General features: G+C 38.8%; 1 protein-coding gene and 1 non-coding gene across 2 annotated transcripts in view; both read left to right on the top strand.

Moving 5' to 3' along the window:
* LOC145780744 (uncharacterized) overlaps positions 1 to 18,540 on the top strand; it is a 35,746-nt gene extending 17,206 nt beyond the window's left edge. Inside the window, exons 7-18 of the mRNA XM_082592372.1 lie at positions 2,692 to 2,813; positions 3,338 to 3,475; positions 8,684 to 8,897; positions 9,831 to 9,964; positions 10,142 to 10,232; positions 10,685 to 10,849; positions 11,085 to 11,158; positions 11,889 to 11,964; positions 12,398 to 12,482; positions 14,190 to 14,269; positions 14,556 to 14,758; positions 15,025 to 18,540. Of these exons, the coding sequence (XP_082448498.1) occupies positions 2,692 to 2,813; positions 3,338 to 3,475; positions 8,684 to 8,897; positions 9,831 to 9,964; positions 10,142 to 10,232; positions 10,685 to 10,849; positions 11,085 to 11,158; positions 11,889 to 11,964; positions 12,398 to 12,482; positions 14,190 to 14,269; positions 14,556 to 14,758; positions 15,025 to 15,670 (2,028 nt within the window). The 3' untranslated portion in view covers positions 15,671 to 18,540. The remainder of the gene's footprint in view (positions 1 to 2,691; positions 2,814 to 3,337; positions 3,476 to 8,683; positions 8,898 to 9,830; positions 9,965 to 10,141; positions 10,233 to 10,684; positions 10,850 to 11,084; positions 11,159 to 11,888; positions 11,965 to 12,397; positions 12,483 to 14,189; positions 14,270 to 14,555; positions 14,759 to 15,024) is intronic.
* Positions 1,945 to 2,051, top strand: LOC145781455 (U6 spliceosomal RNA). Its single transcript, XR_014290748.1, has one exon. It is a non-coding gene; the product is annotated as a U6 spliceosomal RNA (small nuclear RNA).
* Positions 18,541 to 20,533: the final 1,993 nt, after the last annotated feature.

Below are 20,533 nucleotides of genomic sequence, written 5' to 3' on the forward strand. Positions count from 1 at the left end.
GATTAATTCTATAAAGCACGGCCGCCAGTGAGTTTTAAATGATTTTTTTTCAATTTGCGTTATCTAAGAGAAGAATTTATTCGTTAATATTTACTAAACTTATCATACTTAGGCTATACCTAACAGTACCATGAAATATCAAACATTTTGAAATGAATTTATTCAATAAAAGTCTGCGACATTGCAACTCCCTTGATTTTGCATACGAGCACCGGTTAAGACACCAGTCTCAGTTAGCCTGATTTGTTCGGTAGGCCTACTCGTTTTTGTTGGTACTTCATTCGTGAAAAAGCAGACTCACACTTTTGTTCAAATTTTCGACACAGATTTTCCTCGACTCGCCTCCCAATTTTGCATAATGGTGTGACATATGACGACAAAAATGCTGTTTTGCATAATTTCCTTTAACAGTTTTAACCACTTGACTGCATATTAGACAGATCATAATATGCGCTGCCGTCTCCATCATGAAATAACCCAACTCCCATTTGGAATTGAATACCCTTTTCTCCTCTGCTAGTGTTCTTTTTCTTTTTAAGGACATAATGCAATGTAGGCAGTGCCGGTCTTAGGGTATTTCGGGCCCTGTGCGGAATATGCTTTGCGGGCCCTAATGACAATGATCCAATTCAGTAGCGTAGCTAGGTATTTGAAAGGAGAGGGAGTTTTGACGGCGTGTTCGCCGAAGGCGACACCCAGCGTCTGGACTGGAATGCCTCAGAAATTTTTGAAAAATTACTTTGAATTTAGTGCATTCTGAGAGCATGTTCAACAAAAATTTGGGTATGAATATTACTGTAAAATGGTGCTTGCCTCACCCTCACCCTCAGCACTTGCCTCACCCTAAAGTCGCAACTATGACTTCAAGGAATGGGCTACCGGTACTTGCTTGTGAATCGAATTGAATTTTTTTCCATTGGAAATGACAAAAATTACTGCATTTTTTGAGTAGCCTAAATTGCGGGGCCCCCTAATTTTCGGGCACTGTGCGATGGCACGATTTGCACACACCAAAGACCGGCACTGAATGTAGGCTACCGTTACAATGAAATTAGGTTGAGGAAAAAGTTTTGTCTCAAAACGATTTTAACAATATAGCCTAGCCTACAAAAAGTTATGATGAGAATGTTTTTCAAGTTTTAAAATTTGAAATATTATATATAATTACAAGCTACAAGGGTATCCAGTGGTTCTAGATATCCCTGTATAATATTTAAAATACATTTCATTTTTATTGATGAAATAATTTTTTTATTTCAAAAACAGGGCACGGCCGCCAACACATGCTTATTAAATTACGTGTTAACGGCCGCATGCGGCCGTACGGCCGCAGGTTGAACACCGTTGGTCTATAGCAGGGGTCACCAACCTTTTTTGCATGCGGGCCACTTTGGCACTAAGGAGAGCTGTGGCGGGCCGCACTAATAAAATGTTAGGTAGGTTGAATCTTATGCTAGAAAAGAACGCATTTCGTACCCAGATTGGCTTCCTTACCTTCCCGTCCACTTAATCTAAATCTTCAACTACCAGGTGTAAACCTGGATACGACAAACAAAAAAATCAGAATATTCATCGCCAAGCAAGAGTGGAGTTGTCACTTCGCTTCACAAAAGATATTTTGCAATTAGCAATTTCAGTAAACAAGGAAATGTTTGACACATCGCAATATAGGCAACAATAGTGACCTGCAAACATATCACCGAAAAATAGGCTCCAATAACAGGGAAAAAGAAACCAGGCAACCATTATACAAACGCTTGTGGAAATCATCGAAAAATTGTAATTCTATCGTAATTCTTGAACAGTCTTCCCTCTAAAAAAGCAATGAGCTGGTTTTTATCCTTTTTGTGAGAGTCTATAAAACCGTCTTTCTTTGATTATTGACAACTGTCACTTGCGGTGCTTATCAGCGTGGCAAGAATTGTTGATTAACAACATTTTGCAGTACTTGCTTCGGCAGAACATATACTAAAATTGGAACGATACAGAGAAGATTAGCATGGCCCCTGCGCAAGGATGACACGCAAAATCATGAAGCGTTTCATATTTCTTTAAAAAAAAAACATTTTGCAGTAGGCTACTAAGCTAAATATTTTCATAATACAATCAGAAAAAAGTCTTTAAATTCATATATAATATTTTGCCAATTTATTATAAATTGAGTTGGCACACAAACCTAATTTTCTAACAAAAACTTGCATAAAGAGAACACTGCTCGTGAAACACAATAACGGTGAAACGCACACTAGTGTTTACATGACATTTGCAAGCTTAAAATAAGCAACCTTTTGCTCACAGACAATTTCGAAATTCGAAAACAGACGTTTTAATCAACCACTGGAACAGTGTGGCTGGACATCGCATTGGAATAACTTTAAGCAACCCCCATCTAGAACTATAATCTGATTGGTAGGTCGGTGGAATCGTATGCAAAGCGAAAATATGCTTCCCGGAAAGTATTTTTTGCCTTCGTGCTCTTTAACTCCTCAAGAAAAGTATTTTTGGTTATACTTGTACGCTGATACCTTCCGCGGGCCGCAGCGATACAGCGTGGCGGGCCGCATGCGGCCCGCGGGCCGCCATTTGGTGACCCCTGGTCTATAGGGTTGTTGATTTGACCCCTTCAGTGTTGCCAGTGTAAAAGAAAAACAACTATGAATCTACGTCGTCAACAAAGAGTATTTTTTTTAGCCGTGGTCAACCTTGCTGAAGAACTGGAACATGCTGGCCGTGACCCACCCAGGCTACATGGCCTTTTTAACTTACGACGAAGTAAAAGCACGTCTTCAAAAGTACATCAACACTCCTGGAAGGTAAACTTGGTGTGGCGTTGAAGGAATGTTTATTTTACGACACGCGGTAATTTAAGTGAATTTAAACAGAAATGAATTGACTTGGGGTTAATTATTAACCAAAATTGATAGATATACCAATTATCTCTATTCCTTATTAGTTCATTAAATTTATTTCCTACATATCATGTTCTCACTTAATCTAAATGTGCGCTTTTCTTGACGGAGTTGTCAGGCGAATCGCATACTTCCATAATTTATTTATCTGTTTGCTAATAAATTTCTAGGTGTTGGTTTTCTGCTAGCACTGGCTTTCAACGGTGGAGTTAGTTTGTGTATTTGGCTTGGCCACATGTCGTTATGTTTCGAATATCGACCTGTATATCGTGGTGTGTTTTACAATATAAAAATGCCATCAGTCAATAGAAAATTCGATAAAACAATCCAATACATATCAATAAATTTATTCAATTTGTGCGCCTACCACATTACTTCCACAGACAATATCTTGAAACACGTTTAATTGTTTGTAATTTGCGTTGTAGTTACATCTTTCGCTTGAGCTGCACTCGTCTTGGTCAGTGGGCGGTCGGATATGTGACGTCGGATAGACAAATCTTGCAAACCATTTCTCAAAATAAACCGTTGTGCCAGGCGCTTATTGATGGATACAAGGAAGGATTGTAAGTCTATGGTTTCATGTATGATTGGTTGGTTCATGGCCACCTAAAGATACGGCCTGATTTGTTACATTTTGCAGAAATTTCCCGGTTTTTCTAACTTTGGGCGAACTTTTAAATAAATTTTTCTAAAAATTAAATTTTTACGCTTTCTTTTCTCTTTTCCCAGGAAGACACAATAGGTTTTAACATCCTCACATGTTGAAAAACAAAGAAAATTTGATTTCGAAGATTTAGTCAGACTGTTAATTTTTCAATAACAGTCTGATTTAGCGTTTTTCAACTTTTTTCTCATTTGCTGCTGCTTCCCCAAGGCAACAAAAAAGTTTTATGTCATTAGGAAACCGCCAAAAGTAAAAACATCTCAAAAAATATCAGTCAAGCACTAGCAGTAGCTGTAATCAAAATCTGCAAAATGTGACAAATCAGGCCGGATCTCCAGGTGGCCATGGTTGGTTGCTTTAGCAACATGTGTGTTCTATCAGCAACTGAACAAGCGAAACCGAAAGTCGCTACTTTGAGACTTGTGTGATGATACGGTTGTCGTAGTCGGCCCAGATTGTTCAGTTGGCATACACCTTGCTCTATGACCCAACAAACGTCAAAACCAACCAACGTTAGTTCAATTCTCAGCGTGTTCACAAAGATAAAGCAATTGCAGGATGTCGGTTACCGGCCGTGGTCAGTGGTTCAAATTCTTTGCATGCGAAGCTGCCGGGATTTATCTTTCAAGGTGTTTTTTTCTGTCCGAGGATAATGACCCCTGCACACATTCAGTCATCATTATTCTGCTTCCATATCCCAATCAGCAAATCAGTCAATTTTTTGATCTGTAGACGTTGAATTAATGTAAAAAATAAATGAATGCTGCCGGGTTCGTCTGATGAGGCTGGCAAAAACGAAGTTGCACTATCTGCTGTGCTGCATTGAGTTCTAATGTTTTCGCATCGCACTCCGCAACAAGTGTCTTTGCTGCCTCACATAGTCTTGCGTTACATCAGTGTTTCTCAACCTTTTTTGGCCCAACGCCCCCTTCATGAATTGGCAAAATTTTACCGCCCCCCAACAAAAACGATTAATTATGAAAAGCGAATATAAAACAAAAAATGCTATTAATACTACAAAATGTGCTCTATGCCAAGCAAAAAGCCAAGCAAAGCGAATTACATCAAATATAGGCTAGTTACCAGTCTCTAAAACCCTTACAGCCTATTTTACCCTAAAAAGGGGACCATCAGAAGGTCCTTACTCCTTATTCAGATAGAATTCTATTTCTATTAGAATAAGGACCTTTTGATGATTCCCTTTTAGGGTGAAACAGGCTGTAAGGGTTTTAGAGACTAGTAACTATATTTAATAAAAAGCAAATATATATTTGCGAGCATGAAAACAGTAGGACTATAGGCCTACTGGTAGTCAGTGTGAACCTTGGGTTTGGTGAGAAAGTGCCAGTTTCTCCACATCCAGTGTAAAGCCAGTGAGAAACATTGGAAGATCACCTCTTATGGATATGTCAAGTGGATTGGTATGTAGCAGAAAAACACAGCTGAATCTCTTTTCAACCAGGTATGAAGTAGGAAATGCTACCACGACGATACGAGCTCTTTGACGAAATCGTTACGCTGGGTGGTAGATGGGTTAAACCAGAATGCACCCTAATAATCAAAACGCCCCCTTTAAAAACCAAAACGCCCCCCGCGGGACGGTACCGCCCCCGTTGAGAACCACTGCGGTACATCTTGTTGAGGTTCTGTGATACATTTTCATCCATCTCAGTTAACAATACAATAGTTTCTCGGCAGTTGCGTGTAACAAGAATATTATTGACACGTCTTTTCCCCACGTCTCATTCGTATTGCACCACTATTTCATGTCACAGAGTTCTCAAAATGGTTTTGCAATACTTGTTGTGCAAGGTAATCGGTAAAATTCCAGAAAGAAAATATCCCGAATGGAAAAAAAATCCCGAATGCATAATATCCTGAGTGGACAATATCCATGCAGGAAAAATTTCATCCTGTTAGTTGACGTATAGCTTTTGAAGGTCGGGCTAATCGGTAATTTTCAACGGACGAGTGAAATTGTACTGGACATTGTCTAAGTGCATAATGAAATATCATCAACATTACGAAATCAATTTTGTTTTTACCATGTTAGCCTATTTAAAATATCGTGGGTAGTTTCATTTCATGATTATAGCTTAAATTTTGATAAAAAAAAACATCAGGAGGCTTAAGACTGGCGGAGGGGAGCAACTTCTTGCGGATGCCTAGTAGTAGAACAATCGCAAGGTCTCACCAAATAAAGAAGGGACAAGCCGATCATGGTGAAAAGTCGAAAACTAGTATTATCCTTCGAGTTTTTTCACACATTATTTCGAGCATTCTCATTTCTGCGAATTAAACTGAACTTAGACCTACTGCTGTTTTTTTGTTTTTTTTATCAAAGTAGACCTTATGGCCATGATATAAAACTTCTTACGATCTTTTGAATAGGCTAACACGGTAAAAAGAGGATTGATTTCGTAATCCTGTTGATATTTTATGAAACACTTACACAATGTCTAGTAGGCTACAATTGCACTCTAGCGCACTGTAAATTACTGATTACAGTATTTCCCGCCTATTAAGCTCACGGTTAACAGGCCCAGCCGCTTACTAAGCCCGAAATCGCCCGTTCCAAAGTGGGCTTCATAAGTGGGGACTACTTTTTCCTTCAAATGCTATAGGCCACCTACCAGTGTAGATCAACTTTCTTGTATGGATAATGGATATTGTTCATTCGTGATATTTTCCATTCGGAATATTTTCTTTCTGGATTTTACCTACATTCATTGTGCAACGTGCAGCCGAATGTTTTAACAACACTTTCCTTTTTGCATCGTTTCAACGTCGTTAAACGTTTAATTGATGTTGAAAGCAGGCAGTTTTTGCTGTGTAATTTTGCATCGTTTTCAGCATCGTTAGACATCAAACCTTTTGCTGGATGGGAATCTTCTTGGCGCAGTATTTCCAGTTTCCACTTTTTCTTTCTTTAAATTTTATTCTATTTTGACTAAAGAAACAAATCTTTAAACAACATTTTAAAGCAAGAATAAGACATGACTGTCTCTGGGCAGCCTGTGAGAACATGAAGCGTGAATGGCGTTTGTGCTCAGGAAATAAATATTACGCAAGGCTGCAGTCAGCAGAATTAATTACTTTATGATTTTCTATATATCTGTAATTGTTTCCATACGCGCAGAAGTCGTGCTGTGTCTAGACCACTTATTACGCTGAAAAGGAAGTGTGCGATGTGGATTGACAAATGTGCTTCAGATATCCGGCTCACCCAAGCTCATTGAAAAAAATTGGCTTTGTGACTTTGCTGACACAAAGCAAAGATTTGTGACAAAGGTCTTTTGTTTACCCTAACGTGGAAATGAGGTTTTTAAAATTTGGATTGTGGCACTTGTTGCTTACGGTATGTCCAGCTACTACCGTTTGTCAACCTGTAGTGACGCAAGTATACAGGAAAAAACGTTTCACTGCTGGCACTTATGTTGCTAAGACGATGCTAGGCATTGGCAAAGTGCAGTATTTTAATTTCATTGTGCCTAAAAAGCCCTCTTCACCTTTTCATGCTGGTGTTGCTCCATAATCTCATTTACTGGATTGTAATTCCTCCAACTAAACACAAGATTTGCAATTTCGATTTGGAGCTGAGCTCAAAGTTAGAGTTGCGCGCAACAGTCTGCTCTAACTCTATTGAACATTGTTTTTTTGAGTTGAGAATCGATTTTTAATTTTACCACAAACCCAGCAGACGTTGAATCAATGTAAAAATAATTGATTTGCTGGCTGAGAAATATCTATGTAAGTCGCCGTATGCCAAAACGATGTAAAAAAGACAACTTGTGCCAGCTGGGAAGTTGTAATATCCGAATACTTCACAAGCTGCCATATCGAAGAACGCAGTCATTTTTCACATTAATTCGATGTCCGTAAGCGTTGAATCAACGTAATAAGAGCTGATTTGCTTGTTGAGAAACTCGCTATCGGCTCCGCGTCATATACAACAAAGCGAGATTAAATTGAGAAACTGACGAGAAAACGGCAACACGAAGCAGATGGCGATTAAACAGTAAGTCTGCCTTTGCTCTAATAAACAATAAACGCTGATCCCATGCGACACAGCACTGACCACTGCACCCATAACAGATGTCGTAATTTCTATTTACGGGTTGCGCGATTTGCGGGTTGCACACCCCTAGATTAGCAAATAGTTAACAGTGCGAGTTTTATCGATGAATTTTGTTTTTTTCATAGCCACGCATCGGGTATCATTCGTGCGTGACAGCATAACTCATCTGCGTTGGCAGCTTATGTGCTGTGACAAAAGCATGAATGATAACGAGGCTTTACCAGCGGAAGTCGCTCAGCTTTTGCTTGCAACGTTACCTAGATTGCAAGCACCCTGTCTCCACTGTTGTCAATTCAGCAAATAAAGTGAATAGTGTCATCACTTCCCTTCTTCGTAAAATACCTTTCCTTTTGAAATCAATGCCATTCAGATCACAGTGCTGACAGTAAACCTGTGTTGTGTGCATAAATGGTTGTGTGCACTGTGCATGCTGATTAAAACGTACAGTTTATGTCCATACTACATGTAAATGGCATATAGCTTTGTCCTCGTCGCATATCCACTCTGTTAAGACGTCATATATAGTTTGGTATTTATAGTTTGGACGATACGAAAAAGCTACCGGGTCAAAAGGGCATGCTACTGACAGTTCCTTTTACACTGCAGTGGCGCTTTCACTATGTTGCCAAATTTCTGTGAAGGCATCGCAATGTCCCAGTAACGAAAGCTTTTAGTGTTTTTTTCTTGGCAATACACTTTGAAAGCAAACAAGATATTATCGTTTTAGGTTATTTCGGTTGGTTATGAACATCGCATAGCATTGCTATGCAACTACAGTATGTGTATCTTTTGCTGAGTTAAGGCTTAAGACTTTATTGTGCTGTCTCAGTCAACAAATTACTCATTTTTTTTACAAAGATTCGACGTCTGCACTCTGCAGACGTTGAATAACTGATTTTCTGGCTGAGGTGAACTCAAACCAGTGTCTATGTGCTCCATTGAAGCTGCTGTGCAGTGTGCCAGTTGAAACCAACAGAAATTTTCTGTAATTCACAAAATCCCTCTGAAAATTTTTTTCTGTTTTGACAGCTACCTTTTCCCCGACGGCCGGAAAACGAATCCGACGTTGGAAAAATCTGAAGATGACGAAGAACACATCCACGTCAGCCAGGAACAGTACGAGTTGTACTGCGAAATGGGTTCCACTTTTCAGTTGTGCAAGATTTGCGCCGAAAATAACAAAGACGTCCGGATCGAACCTTGCGGCCATCTAATATGCAAAGCTTGTCTTGAATCTTGGCAGGTGAAAAACCCCAAAGAGCAAAATCCGTCATTTTTACATTGATTCAACGTCTGCAGACGTTGAATCAATGTAAAAATGACGGATTTTGTTGTCTGGGACTAAAGAATCGGCTTTTCAATCATGTGTATTACTGACACACAGTTACCACTAGTACAACGTCAGTAGCAATGGCTTCTATACTGTGCGAGTGTGCGTGTATTTATAATCTGCAGGTCGCTGCAGTACATGAGGTTTATTTACCAATCAGAAGGCAAGATTTCACCAGCTGATTCCAGCCATGTGATTCATGCACTTTAGAAAATATATTAAGTGAGCGTTTTGCCCTCACCAGCGTGGCCTAGAGGGTTAGGGCTAAAGAATAGTCGTTTCGATGGCGTGGGTTCGATTTTCACCACTGCCATTATTCTTTTTTCTTCTGTAATTACCAAACAAAGTTCAAAGCAAGACTCAACTCTCTGGCTGAGTGCGAGAAGGGTCACAGCGCTGCAGTCAGCTGGTTCATTGTCCTATGTTAAGTGTCTTCCTGCCAAAACACTCCATCTGCTGCAGTGACCGACTGATTACAAATACACGGAACGGCGCAAGCCTTTTCTGATTTTTTTTTACTATATAGATATTACAAATTAATGGCATGTCTTATGTCTAATTATTTCAATCGTTGTTTGTTGATATTCCAAGTGTGTTCAAAATTAAAAAAAGTCCTAACGTCGAATTAACGTTATATTAGTGTTAATATATTTATATATATATCAATTCTGTTCTTGTTGGTATGTCTATATTGTGATAAAAATACTGTATCACAAAAAGTATTTGTAGGATGGAGTGCAACTTAAGACTAATTTGAGAGACTAAGGTTCCGAAATTGACTTCGGAGCTTTTGTAGGGATTCTTAAATTCCCCGTTTTCGAAAACTTCCTCTTGTCTTCCCATCAGGACATGGACAACTCTACAACTCCCACTTGTCCTTGGTGCAGATGCGAAATAAAAGGGACAGAGTCTGTCGTCATCGAGCCATATAAGGAAGATGACGTCACCACCGACTCTTCAATAGACGACGCAAAAGCAAAGTATGTTTTTTCTTTTAGCATTTTTTTTGGTAAACTTTACTTTTACTAGTATTGGAATTTCAGTGTCGTATCGTGTCCAATCGGTTCATTAGTTGGTTAGAAAAACATGTGGTTTGAAAGATGCAGCGCAGAATGAACATTAAAAAACAAACTGAAACAATTTCAAATATGGTAAAGGGCTCTTAAAGAGGATATAACAAAAAAAGACCTAGAAAAGATACAAGAAAGTGAAGAAGATTTGTTTGGAGAAGTGGGGACTCCCATCACGGTGAGTTTGTTGGTTTCACTACTTGATAATAATCAATGTTGGCTTCATTGGCATTGATATGTTAGAGACGATTCGCAATGCAATCTTCGTGTTCATATGCTATATAATCAATGGTTATGTAGTTGCTTGTGGATTAGAGAATCTTATGTCTGGACACGGTATAAAGCGATTGGCAGTGGATGTCAAGTTCTTTTTACATACCACGTTTCGTACAACAGAGGTTCTTATGGTAATCAGGCAACATATCCTCATTTAAAGAGGTCCAAAATTTCAAAATACCTTTGTGTGCAACCTTATTTACCCATTCAGCAAGAGCCATCATTTTTACTTCAAAGTTTTATCTACATCTAGCTACGGTGAAACGATGTACAGATAGCACCGTTTGCTAGCTGGATAGTTGTTTTGGGAGATAATTTTTGTATTAATAATATTTGAACTCGATTTTGGTTCAGGCCAGCCTCAACTTGCCGACAGCCTCAAATCCTATTGGAGGAGCCGGTATTGACGTCACTCAACCATCTCCAAGCATGCCACGTCGCATCCCTCCTCAACCGGAGCTTGGAGTTCTTTCTCATTCAGTGGCTCCTCCTACCTTATCTTCTGCAAACGGACCTGAAGTAAGAATCTTGACTGGTTGTAAAATTTGTTTTGTACCAGCTCAAGCTCGATTGAATTTTAATTTATACTCCATTGCTTTTTACTTGGAGTTGTTGTAGGTGCGCGCTGTAGCTTATTTTGCCGTACCACCTTTTCTTGTTGCCTAGAGACTTTGTAGTCCGTTACGCACCTTTTATAACTTTTTCTTTCAATTCGCGTTCAACCGATTTTAAAGTTAATTGCACGAAATTGCAGATTGGAAGTAATCCGGTGATTCCCCCGAAGCCTTCTCCACAACTTTCTGTCCCTGTTAGTCAACTGCACAGCAAGTAAGTTTTATGAAAAAAAGCGTTACCCGGGCAGGAAGTCTGTTCTTGTTTACATTGATTCAACGTCTGCAGCAGGGGTGAATCCAGGAAGTTTCCTTACAGGGGGGGGGGGGGGGGTTTCAACAAAACGCAATGATGTGTAGATTTACCTTAATCCGACCTTAAAAACACACCATGGATAATGTTATTTTTGTGTGATTTAAAAAGGGAATTGCCCCATCCCCCCCCCCCCCCCCCCCTTTCCTCGACCCTCCACTGGTTTGCAGACGTTGAAGCAATGTAAATATGTCTGATTCGCTGACTGGGTACATGAACATTGACTGCTGCATTTTACAGACCTTAAGTTTATGTAAAAAGAAACAAATTTGCAGGCTTGGTACTTGATTACGGACAAAAGACGTCACGTAGGCTATACAACAGCAAGTAAAACTGCGTGACGTCAAGGAATAAGAGAACTTTTGAACTCCGCTTGTCACAACTTGTCAAAATATTACAATACAGCATAAACCAGATGAAGCTGACAATTCAAAAAAAAACGCCATGTATCAACACTCAGCAGGAATTGACTGAACAAAAATCCTTTGTTCTCGAAACCAGAAAATTGCCACCGCATTAAGAAAATTGACAAAGTTTCTTTTTTGCAAGTTGTGAATAAACTGAAACGAATGTGGTTAAATGGCATTGGCAAGGGTATTGATTTGACTTCATCAGTTGCTGTGTGAAATTTCAGAAGCCAAGACTGGAATTCAACCGCAGCAGTTGTGGTTCGTAGGCCGCGTGCTGGCGCTCTCAAGCGATCGGACTTGGTAGGTGATTGGTCGATATCTGGCTGGGTATCCCAGAGAGAAAATCAGTCGTTTTTTACATTGATTTGCTATCTGGATACTTATGCACGAGTTAATCTGTTTACAAAAACTTGCGATCTGAAACCTTACTTTTGTCTTGTCGATGTTAACTTCGAGGCCAATCGATTTTGATGCTCTGTCATATTTTTTTAAGAACCAGTATGTTTATTTTTTCTTATACCAAGTTGGCAGCTTACTTTGTTGACCCTTTGCTTTTTACCGCCTGTTGTGCCATCAAGGCATGAGCTTGGATGTAGATAAAAACGATATTGACTTTAATGTTAGTTAAACGTTGTTTAACGCAAATTCCTATCTGCATCGTCGTTCGAATGATGTGTTTGCGAATTAAGTTTAGTCATTAGGAAGATCACGTGATACATTTATGTTGTTGCAGACTTCATCGTTTGACGAAGGCTCGGTTAATGGAAGGGTTCAAAAACAACGACCCATGTCAAATATATTTGATTCGGTCTTGGCAAGTACGTGAACCGATGTGAAACTTCTTTGGTTAAACTTCAACATTGCAACTTGATCACTTTCTATGGAAAATTCAGATAATATGAAACCAAGGAACTTTCAGAAATAATTAATTAAACTACCATTCAACGTTTTATAGGCAGAGAAAACTTTTTCTCGAACCGTAGAAAATTTCATTATCAGATCACCGCTTCAATGCGTGATGGAAATCTACAGATAAATCTGCATCAGGCATTGCAGAGTGCAAAAAACAGTGTTGCAGAACGCGTTTTCGAATATTAAATTCTCATCAGTGCAACTACGTTTATGAACGCAATAACAACGATTAAATTTAAACTCAATACAATACATTACAAACATTATAAGGACATATTCTCAGTGTTCAATTGAATATTAATAAATCCAGAGACATCAGAAAATCACTTCCCGCATGCAATTCCAGACCGACATTACTCGCTTAAGGTGTTTTTTGTTAAAACAAACTTAATGTTCAAAGCAAAAAAAGCCATCACAATGAACATCTACCGAAGTATACTAATTTACATTACTTAGATAAGCACTGAAAATTAATAGACGGTATTGTTATAAACAAGCAAAGATGGTCCTGTAACCGGTGGTGAAATCTTTCTAAAATGACTGAGACTTTTGATAAATTCTTATTTCTGTTCGAATTAACGTGTACTTTAAAAGGTCGTCGCTAATTAATTGGATACGCTACTGTATTACATTGTATTATAATCACTGAAATCATATTGAATTGATATTAATAACAATACCGTCTATTAATTTTCAGTGCTTATCTAAGTAATGTAAATTAGTATACTTCGGTAGATGTTCATTGTGATGGCTTTTTTTGCTTTGAACATTAAGTTTGTTTTAACAAAAAACACCTTAAGCGAGTAATGTCGGTCTGGAATTGCATGCGGGAAGTGATTTTCTGATGTCTCTGGATTTATTAATATTCAATTGAACACTGAGAATATGTCCTTATAATGTTTGTAATGTATTGTATTGAGTTTAAATTTAACCGTTGTTATTGCGTTCATAAACGTAGTTGCACTGATGAGAATTTAATATTCGAAAACGCGTTCTGCAACACTGTTTTTTGCACTCTGCAATGCCTGATGCAGATTTATCTGTAGATTTCCATCACGCATTGAAGCGGTGATCTGATAATGAAATTTTCTACGGTTCGAGAAAAAGTTTTCTCTGCCTATAAAACGTTGAATGGTAGTTTAATTAATTATTTCTATGGAAAACGTTCAGAAAATATCTTTCGTGCCAGTGCAGATTTTCCTTTCTGTGATGAGTTTGTGCTTCTCTACGTGCCATGGGCGAAATTCCTGCCTTCTGATTGGTCAAAACACCCTATCTGCTGCAGCGATCTGCACATTTCAAATACGTTAACTGGATTAAGACCGTTTGTCGCCTAATGGTCGTATAAAATTTGGTGCCCCAGTTACAATTTTAGTGAAAAATACATAAATAACGTACACATTGCATTTGACTGACAATTGAAAAAAAATTTACACAGAATTATTACATATTAAAGCGAACGTTCATTTCAATTCTTAAAGGATTAAGTTGTAATTATGATGTCAACAAAAGTTGAGAGGTAGCCCTTTTTCGATGCCTTCAGCAAATACTTAACTCACCTGCAGGGGACTCAGGCTTGAAGACGACTGTGACGTATTTCTATTTTTTTCCAGTGCGAGATCGCAGAATGCAACCGACTGGGAATTCCCCCGATATTGGGTTTCGACAGGAGAGAAATTCAATGAAACTCAAGGTTATATAATTTACTTTTCTTGTGTCTGACTTTTTCATTCGTCACTTTAAAGGGTTAACACAAGAACCTGACCATAGAATGGACTTTGAAGAAAGAGAAGCATGAGCTGTAAAAAAAGAGTGTAGATTTCGAAAACTGAAAAATTAAGGTTTCTTCCATGTCGATTCTATGGTCAAGTTCTAGTATTTACCACTTTAAAGTCGCTCTAATACATCTACTCAAACATGTAGTAATAGTGTCAATGCAAAACTGACTGGATTTTGATGACCTCAACGATTATCTTCAGAAAAACGGCTCCCCCATCGCGCGGCCAGCGCCTTCTCTGTCGACAGAAATCTATAACTTTGCCGACGAAAGCATTGCGTCCCCAGTCACCTCCCGAGCCCCCCCACCAGCTTCAAACCCAACACCCATTCTCAATGGTTCCCAACCGACGGACAACGAGCAGCGTCGACGTGTGCCCACTGAGTATGATTGGATTGTTGCGAGGTTTGTACTACGATTGTTTTATGTAACAAAAATTACAAGGTTTATCAATATAGTCAAAGTATCTTCAAAAACTTCCACTGCTGCTGAGTGAAAGTTTTGCAAATTTTTTTTAAATACTGCATATGTATTTTAGTGTTTAAATTTTAGCACTTTCTCCTAACATTTAAAAACTCAAGGACCCCTTGATATCTACGAACTCCAAATTGGGAATCATTTTTCTATGAAGCGTGCAGGTTCATGAATTGGTCAACTTATTTTACTTTTAGACCAAATACTGAATCTCCTCCGGCACCAAGCAACATGGCAGCAGCCAGCACAATGAGCAAGCTTCAGAAGCGACCGATCAGTCAACCAAATGACCTTCAAACCAACGACCTGTTTAAAACAATTGATATGAATAGTGCTCCCGTGATCCCTCCACGTTCCGGAACCAGCCACATCCCGCCTCCTACATCACGGACATCACAATCCCCATGGGTGTCACCATCACTGGACTCCACCAATGGTCCTCAACTTCCTCCACGATCGTCTCAATCCAATACATCCGGTGCTATCCCTCCTCCTCGACCTCCGAAGTCATCATCTCTTCCTGTTCCATTATTAGCTCTTCCAAAGCCATCAGCTCCTCCTGTTCCATCATCAGCTCTTTTAAAGCTATCAGCTTCTCCAAAGTCATCAGCACCTCCTGTACCATCTCGATCATCCAACAACAGCATACGATCCACAGCTACCCTCCCCACTATGTCGCATCCAGAGACCTCCACTTCCAGCTCAACGCTAGACGAGAACATAGCTCGCCTCATGGAGCTAGGTTACTCTTACAATGACGTCAACCGCGCTCTCGCTATTGCTCAAAACAACTCATCTGTTGCCGCTCAAATTTTACGGAGTTTTGTTCCAACTTTTTCATAGCAAGTCAACCTTTCACGGTTCTTAATATTAGAATGATTTTGTTGTTTTCTTGATTTTTTTTTGTTTATTTCAAAACTTTCTTTCATCTATGTATCATGCAAAAGCAGTAGTTTCTCTAGCAGGCTAAGAGATTTTAACGCTGGACAAAACCCCACTCTTTCGTGCGTTGTTGGCACTTTTGCCTGGCCGAGTGAAGGGATGTAGCGGCTGAATTTCCTATTTTTGTAATTTACTTCACGGAATGATGTTGAAAGACTTTGCACACACGAAACGGTGTTTTGTTGTTTGTGTGCAGTCTCGTACATCTTTCTCCTATCTTGTATTTATTGAAAAGATATTTTTATTTTGTCCTAATGCAAAGTTTCTGCGTAAACGGCAGCTCAAATCCCTGGTCAAATTGAAATCAGGTATTGTAATCTTCCTCATTTCGGTTTTCGTTTTTGTTACCAGTTGTTCTGTCTGTACTTTCCAAGTTAATCGTGTCTTCGTTTGTATCTCTAATGGAATTTATTCATCGCCAACGCTACTGATCCAGCTGGCATCGTCAGACTGTACAAGAACATGTTTCGTAAGGTTTAGCTCAAACGGTGTCCGACGTTTTTTTCGTAAACAGTTGTTCGTAAAACAATTGTTCGTAAAATTCATTCTTCGTAACACAATTCTTCGTAAAGCATTTTTTCGTGCATGTAATTGACCGTAATACTAACTGTTCGTAAAACAGTTACAATCCTTTACGAACAATTAATTAGGGTAGCGTATATGCTAGAGATGTGCTAGATGTGACGTGCTGTAGACGAGCAGACAGAGAGTAGAGTCCCTGATTCAGAATGGCAGCGAAAAAGGAAAGCCAAAACTTTTGTATGGTGGCCAGCTTTATTACAAAGATTATAATGCACTTAACGCACAAGGGCAAGAAACTACTTATTGGAAATTTGAGCATTTTCAAAGGAAATGTCCCGCACGAGTAACAACAGAGGCGCCGAAACAATTTTTGACTGGAGGGAGGCAGGACATCATGCCTACTGTGTTGCAGAATTTGTGCTCTGAATATCATTTTGAGCTTTTGATTAAAAGCTTTTGATTAACGATTTCAAAAATATTTTCGTTGTTGAATATCTCGAAAACTAGAGCCAATTCGAAAAAACTAAGTGCATTTTCGGAATCAAGGGCCTTGAAATACTTTAAAATGACTCTCACCTTTATTTGTGCCAAAAACTTTTTGTTGGTCTGTGTTATAATTAGGCTAAAAGCGAATAGCAGAAATTGTCATATTGCGAAATGTGCAGTAGCTTACGTGACTTTAAACGGGCACCATTGCCCCCCCTGTCCCTCCATGATGCCCCCCGCTTCCGGCGCCCTTGAGTAACAACTGAAAAATTGTTCACAAACAATTGACCTATCACCTGTTTACGAACAATTCACTATACGAACAATTGATGTATACGAAGAAATGATTTACGAAGAATTGTTTTACGAAGAATTAATTTTGCGAACAATTGTTTACGAACAATTGTTTTACGAACAACTGTTTACGAACAATTCACCTATAACCAGCTCAAACGACCTAACAAAAATAACGTGGCTGTCGGTCCAAGCGAAAAAGTTTACATTGCTTTTTCAAGTTTTTTATCACGTTATTGGCTTTTAATATTCAAAGGTTGGTGAATTGTGACGATAGTTGCTATAATAATAGTTGCTACCTTTTGTCCTGAACATCAAGTCTAGATTTTTCGAAGTGCTTTAACTTTGAAAATAGTGTATAGTTTGCATATCACTTTGTCATGTGTACGCTCTTTCTCTATTGGCATTGTTATGCTTTTAAAAAGTCTGTTATATTTTACACAATATAAAATCATGTGGAAAATCACTCAACATACTACGTTTTATACACTTAAAGAAATAGTTTGAAATCTGTATGTTTTGCTCCATACTTTCCTGACACAACTGTGCTGAAGCCTACTCGCTGTTTGTCGATGCCTGAATCAAACAAGTTTATGCCAGTTATTTCCGCCTTAAACTCGTTTTTTTTTTAATTTTATCGACCTCATAAAACGATAACACCATGGGATAAACTCGTTATCATTGAGTCTTTCCAGCTGATGGATTTGTTTGGCCACAATTAAATTATCACAGCCTCTCACATTGCGTTTCCTCAAAAATACACAGACCAATTTCTCAGAAGAACGTGACATCTGAATCCTGCTGTCATCTGCACAGCCACTGTGCGTCTGTCTCATTTCGCTAAACACATTCAACACATTCCATCGTGATATTTGCTACTTTTATCTTTGTATTCTAAGTCCGTCTTGTCAACTTTCTTTGAACATTTGCTGCGTTTGGGAAACAAATAACAGTTGTTTATTACTGATAAGTTTTAGTAAATAATTCTCAAAATTGTTTTGTGTGAATTAACTTATCGCGTAACGATACACTTACTTGTTTTTAAAATAAACTAATTGGCATATTTCCCAGCTTGTAAAAACTGGTCCTTTTTACATTGATTCAAGGTCTGGATAGTGCTTCGTTGTTTTTTGCATATTTCCATGTGTACGCAACGTCGTTTTCACGTAAAAACTGACGGCTAGTGTCTGTATTTGTTTCTTTATTGTGCAATATAGCCTCTTTTTGTATTCGCAGTCAACTATGCTGCGTTCAACGAAGACCGAAATTTACAAGGTTGCTTGATCAAAGCCGCAGCGATCCATTTCGCTGTTCTTTGATGTCGTCAACTTGGGCGATTTTTTGTGAAGTTTTTCGGATTTGTTGTTTCTTTGCCACTTTGTTTGTATTGTTATTGTTTGTATTGTATTTTTGTTTGTATTGTTTTGTCTTTACAACACCGTTTAATAAACCGGTTATGATAATGCAAATGTTACCTAACTTAGCCTACGGTCATTCATACAGGTAAAGTTACTCTCTTTTTGTTTGAAGACCAATGTGTCTATGATGATTCAGAAATTTAATTTTGTTTTGTTTCAGACAGTCACAGATAAGTGAACAAAGATGGATATTTTTCTTAAATGCATTAAAAAAGAAAAAGGATCGAATCGCAATTTCTGGCTTTCATCCTCGTCTACTACATCGCATCCAATGACCCCCAACTTGACATAACATGTCCAATTTTCCGTCTCCACCAATTTTCATGCCAACATTAAAATTACATATCACGTATGCCACATGCAAATTTTCCTCTACAATTTCCTGTGATCTGTCTCAATGCAAATTTTTAGCAAAAATTTCTTTCGACAACGCTTTCAGTTTTTACTTATTTATTGAAACATGCTTCTGAACTTTATAAGTTTGATCATAGGTCATTGTTAAAATTCAAGTCTCGATATTAAGAAAAGTAGCTGTGGCATATATGCCATCAGAGCATCTGGTCCAGAAGGAGTCTCCTACAAGTCGGTAGTTGTAAACTGAGCTAGCAACACTTCAGCAATTGGTTGAAATTGGCAAATGATGACACTGAGAAAGTAGCCTAACAACTGAGCAAGCGGTAACTTGGCACGCCAAAAGTCAGCAAACTCAGTTTAGCAAGCGATGACCAAGCAAGTCCGATGTTAGGTGAAAATCTCATTTGCTGACTTGGACAATAGCTGAAATGGAAATGTTGAGTTACCGGTATGGCAATTGTGGCATGCCGAGTTGTCTGACGGTCGTCCAGAAGGTGATTGGCGTAGGCTACTGATTGCTAACACTACATTTCCAACAGTTTGCGTTTTGTAAAAATTCGATAAGAATGCCATCATTGCTTTTCACCAAGAGGTGTATCTTGGTCCTTGGCAGAATTATGTCTGAGGTTGGTGGGTAACTGGACATTAGAGATGTTCACGAGTTCGCCCCGATAGCTCAATTGGTTAGCGCGTCACCTGGAACGAAGAAGCTTCAAGATCAAGCGGCGCTGGTTCGACTCTCGGGGTGTGCGCTTGAGCAACGCACGTCAAGGACTGCTCTCCATTTAGCGGCATCTAATGGATGGAATAGTTCCCCGGCAACAAGACTTCAACAATCGGAAACTTCACTCTGTCAATCTCGGTGTCAGTGATACAAGTATGCGAAACTGCCAGGATTAAGCTCTGCAAGAAGCTTTCCCAGTCCGAGGATAAAGATTCAATCAATCCAAATCCTGTAGGGTCATTGAAAATTGATAGGATCTTGATTTTTGAGGAAAATCAAGACAGGATTCAAGGTTTTTAAATTGGTTTAGTTTTAAATCCTTATCCTCGGACTGACAAAGCCTTGATGGGCTATTTTTGATAGTTTCGCCTAGCCTGCTTGTAGAGGCTTTTGACGCAGGGCCGGTTATCGAGATTGACATAGGCCTAGTGAAGTTTTCCGATTGTTGAAGTGTTGTTGCCGGGGAATTTTTCAATCTATTAGATGCCGCTGAATGGAAAGAAGTCCTTAGAATGCTTTGCTCAAGCCGCCAAGCGCACACCCCGAGAGTCGAACCAGCTTTGCTTAATTTTAAAGCTGCAGCACATTAGGGGAAGGAAAGGTAATTTGATACAGCCCCCCTACAGAAATGTACAAAAAATATTAGTCTAAAATATTGTCATTAGATGGAAGATCTGTAAAAATAATGCCATAAAAATTGCATCATGCAGCTAACTCGTGCTTTTGTGGCATAAAATTGTAAAAGTGTGTTTTTTGAGTATTTTCGTAAAATTTTTAAGTCATGAATATTTTCGTCTGGAAAATTAAAGAAAAGTTCCCGAAAGATGAAACCAAACTCATTTGACAGTTCATTGATAAGACTTCAAGGGCATGTCACGCTTTTTCTGCAATGTGCATCATACAAAAATCAGAATTTTATATCTTTTTCTGAAAAAGGTAAATTGATACATGCGGAGAAGGTAAATT

Source organism: Aplidium turbinatum, chromosome 12, assembly GCF_918807975.1.
Source record: "Aplidium turbinatum chromosome 12, kaAplTurb1.1, whole genome shotgun sequence".
Taxonomy (NCBI): Eukaryota; Metazoa; Chordata; class Ascidiacea; order Aplousobranchia; family Polyclinidae; genus Aplidium; species Aplidium turbinatum.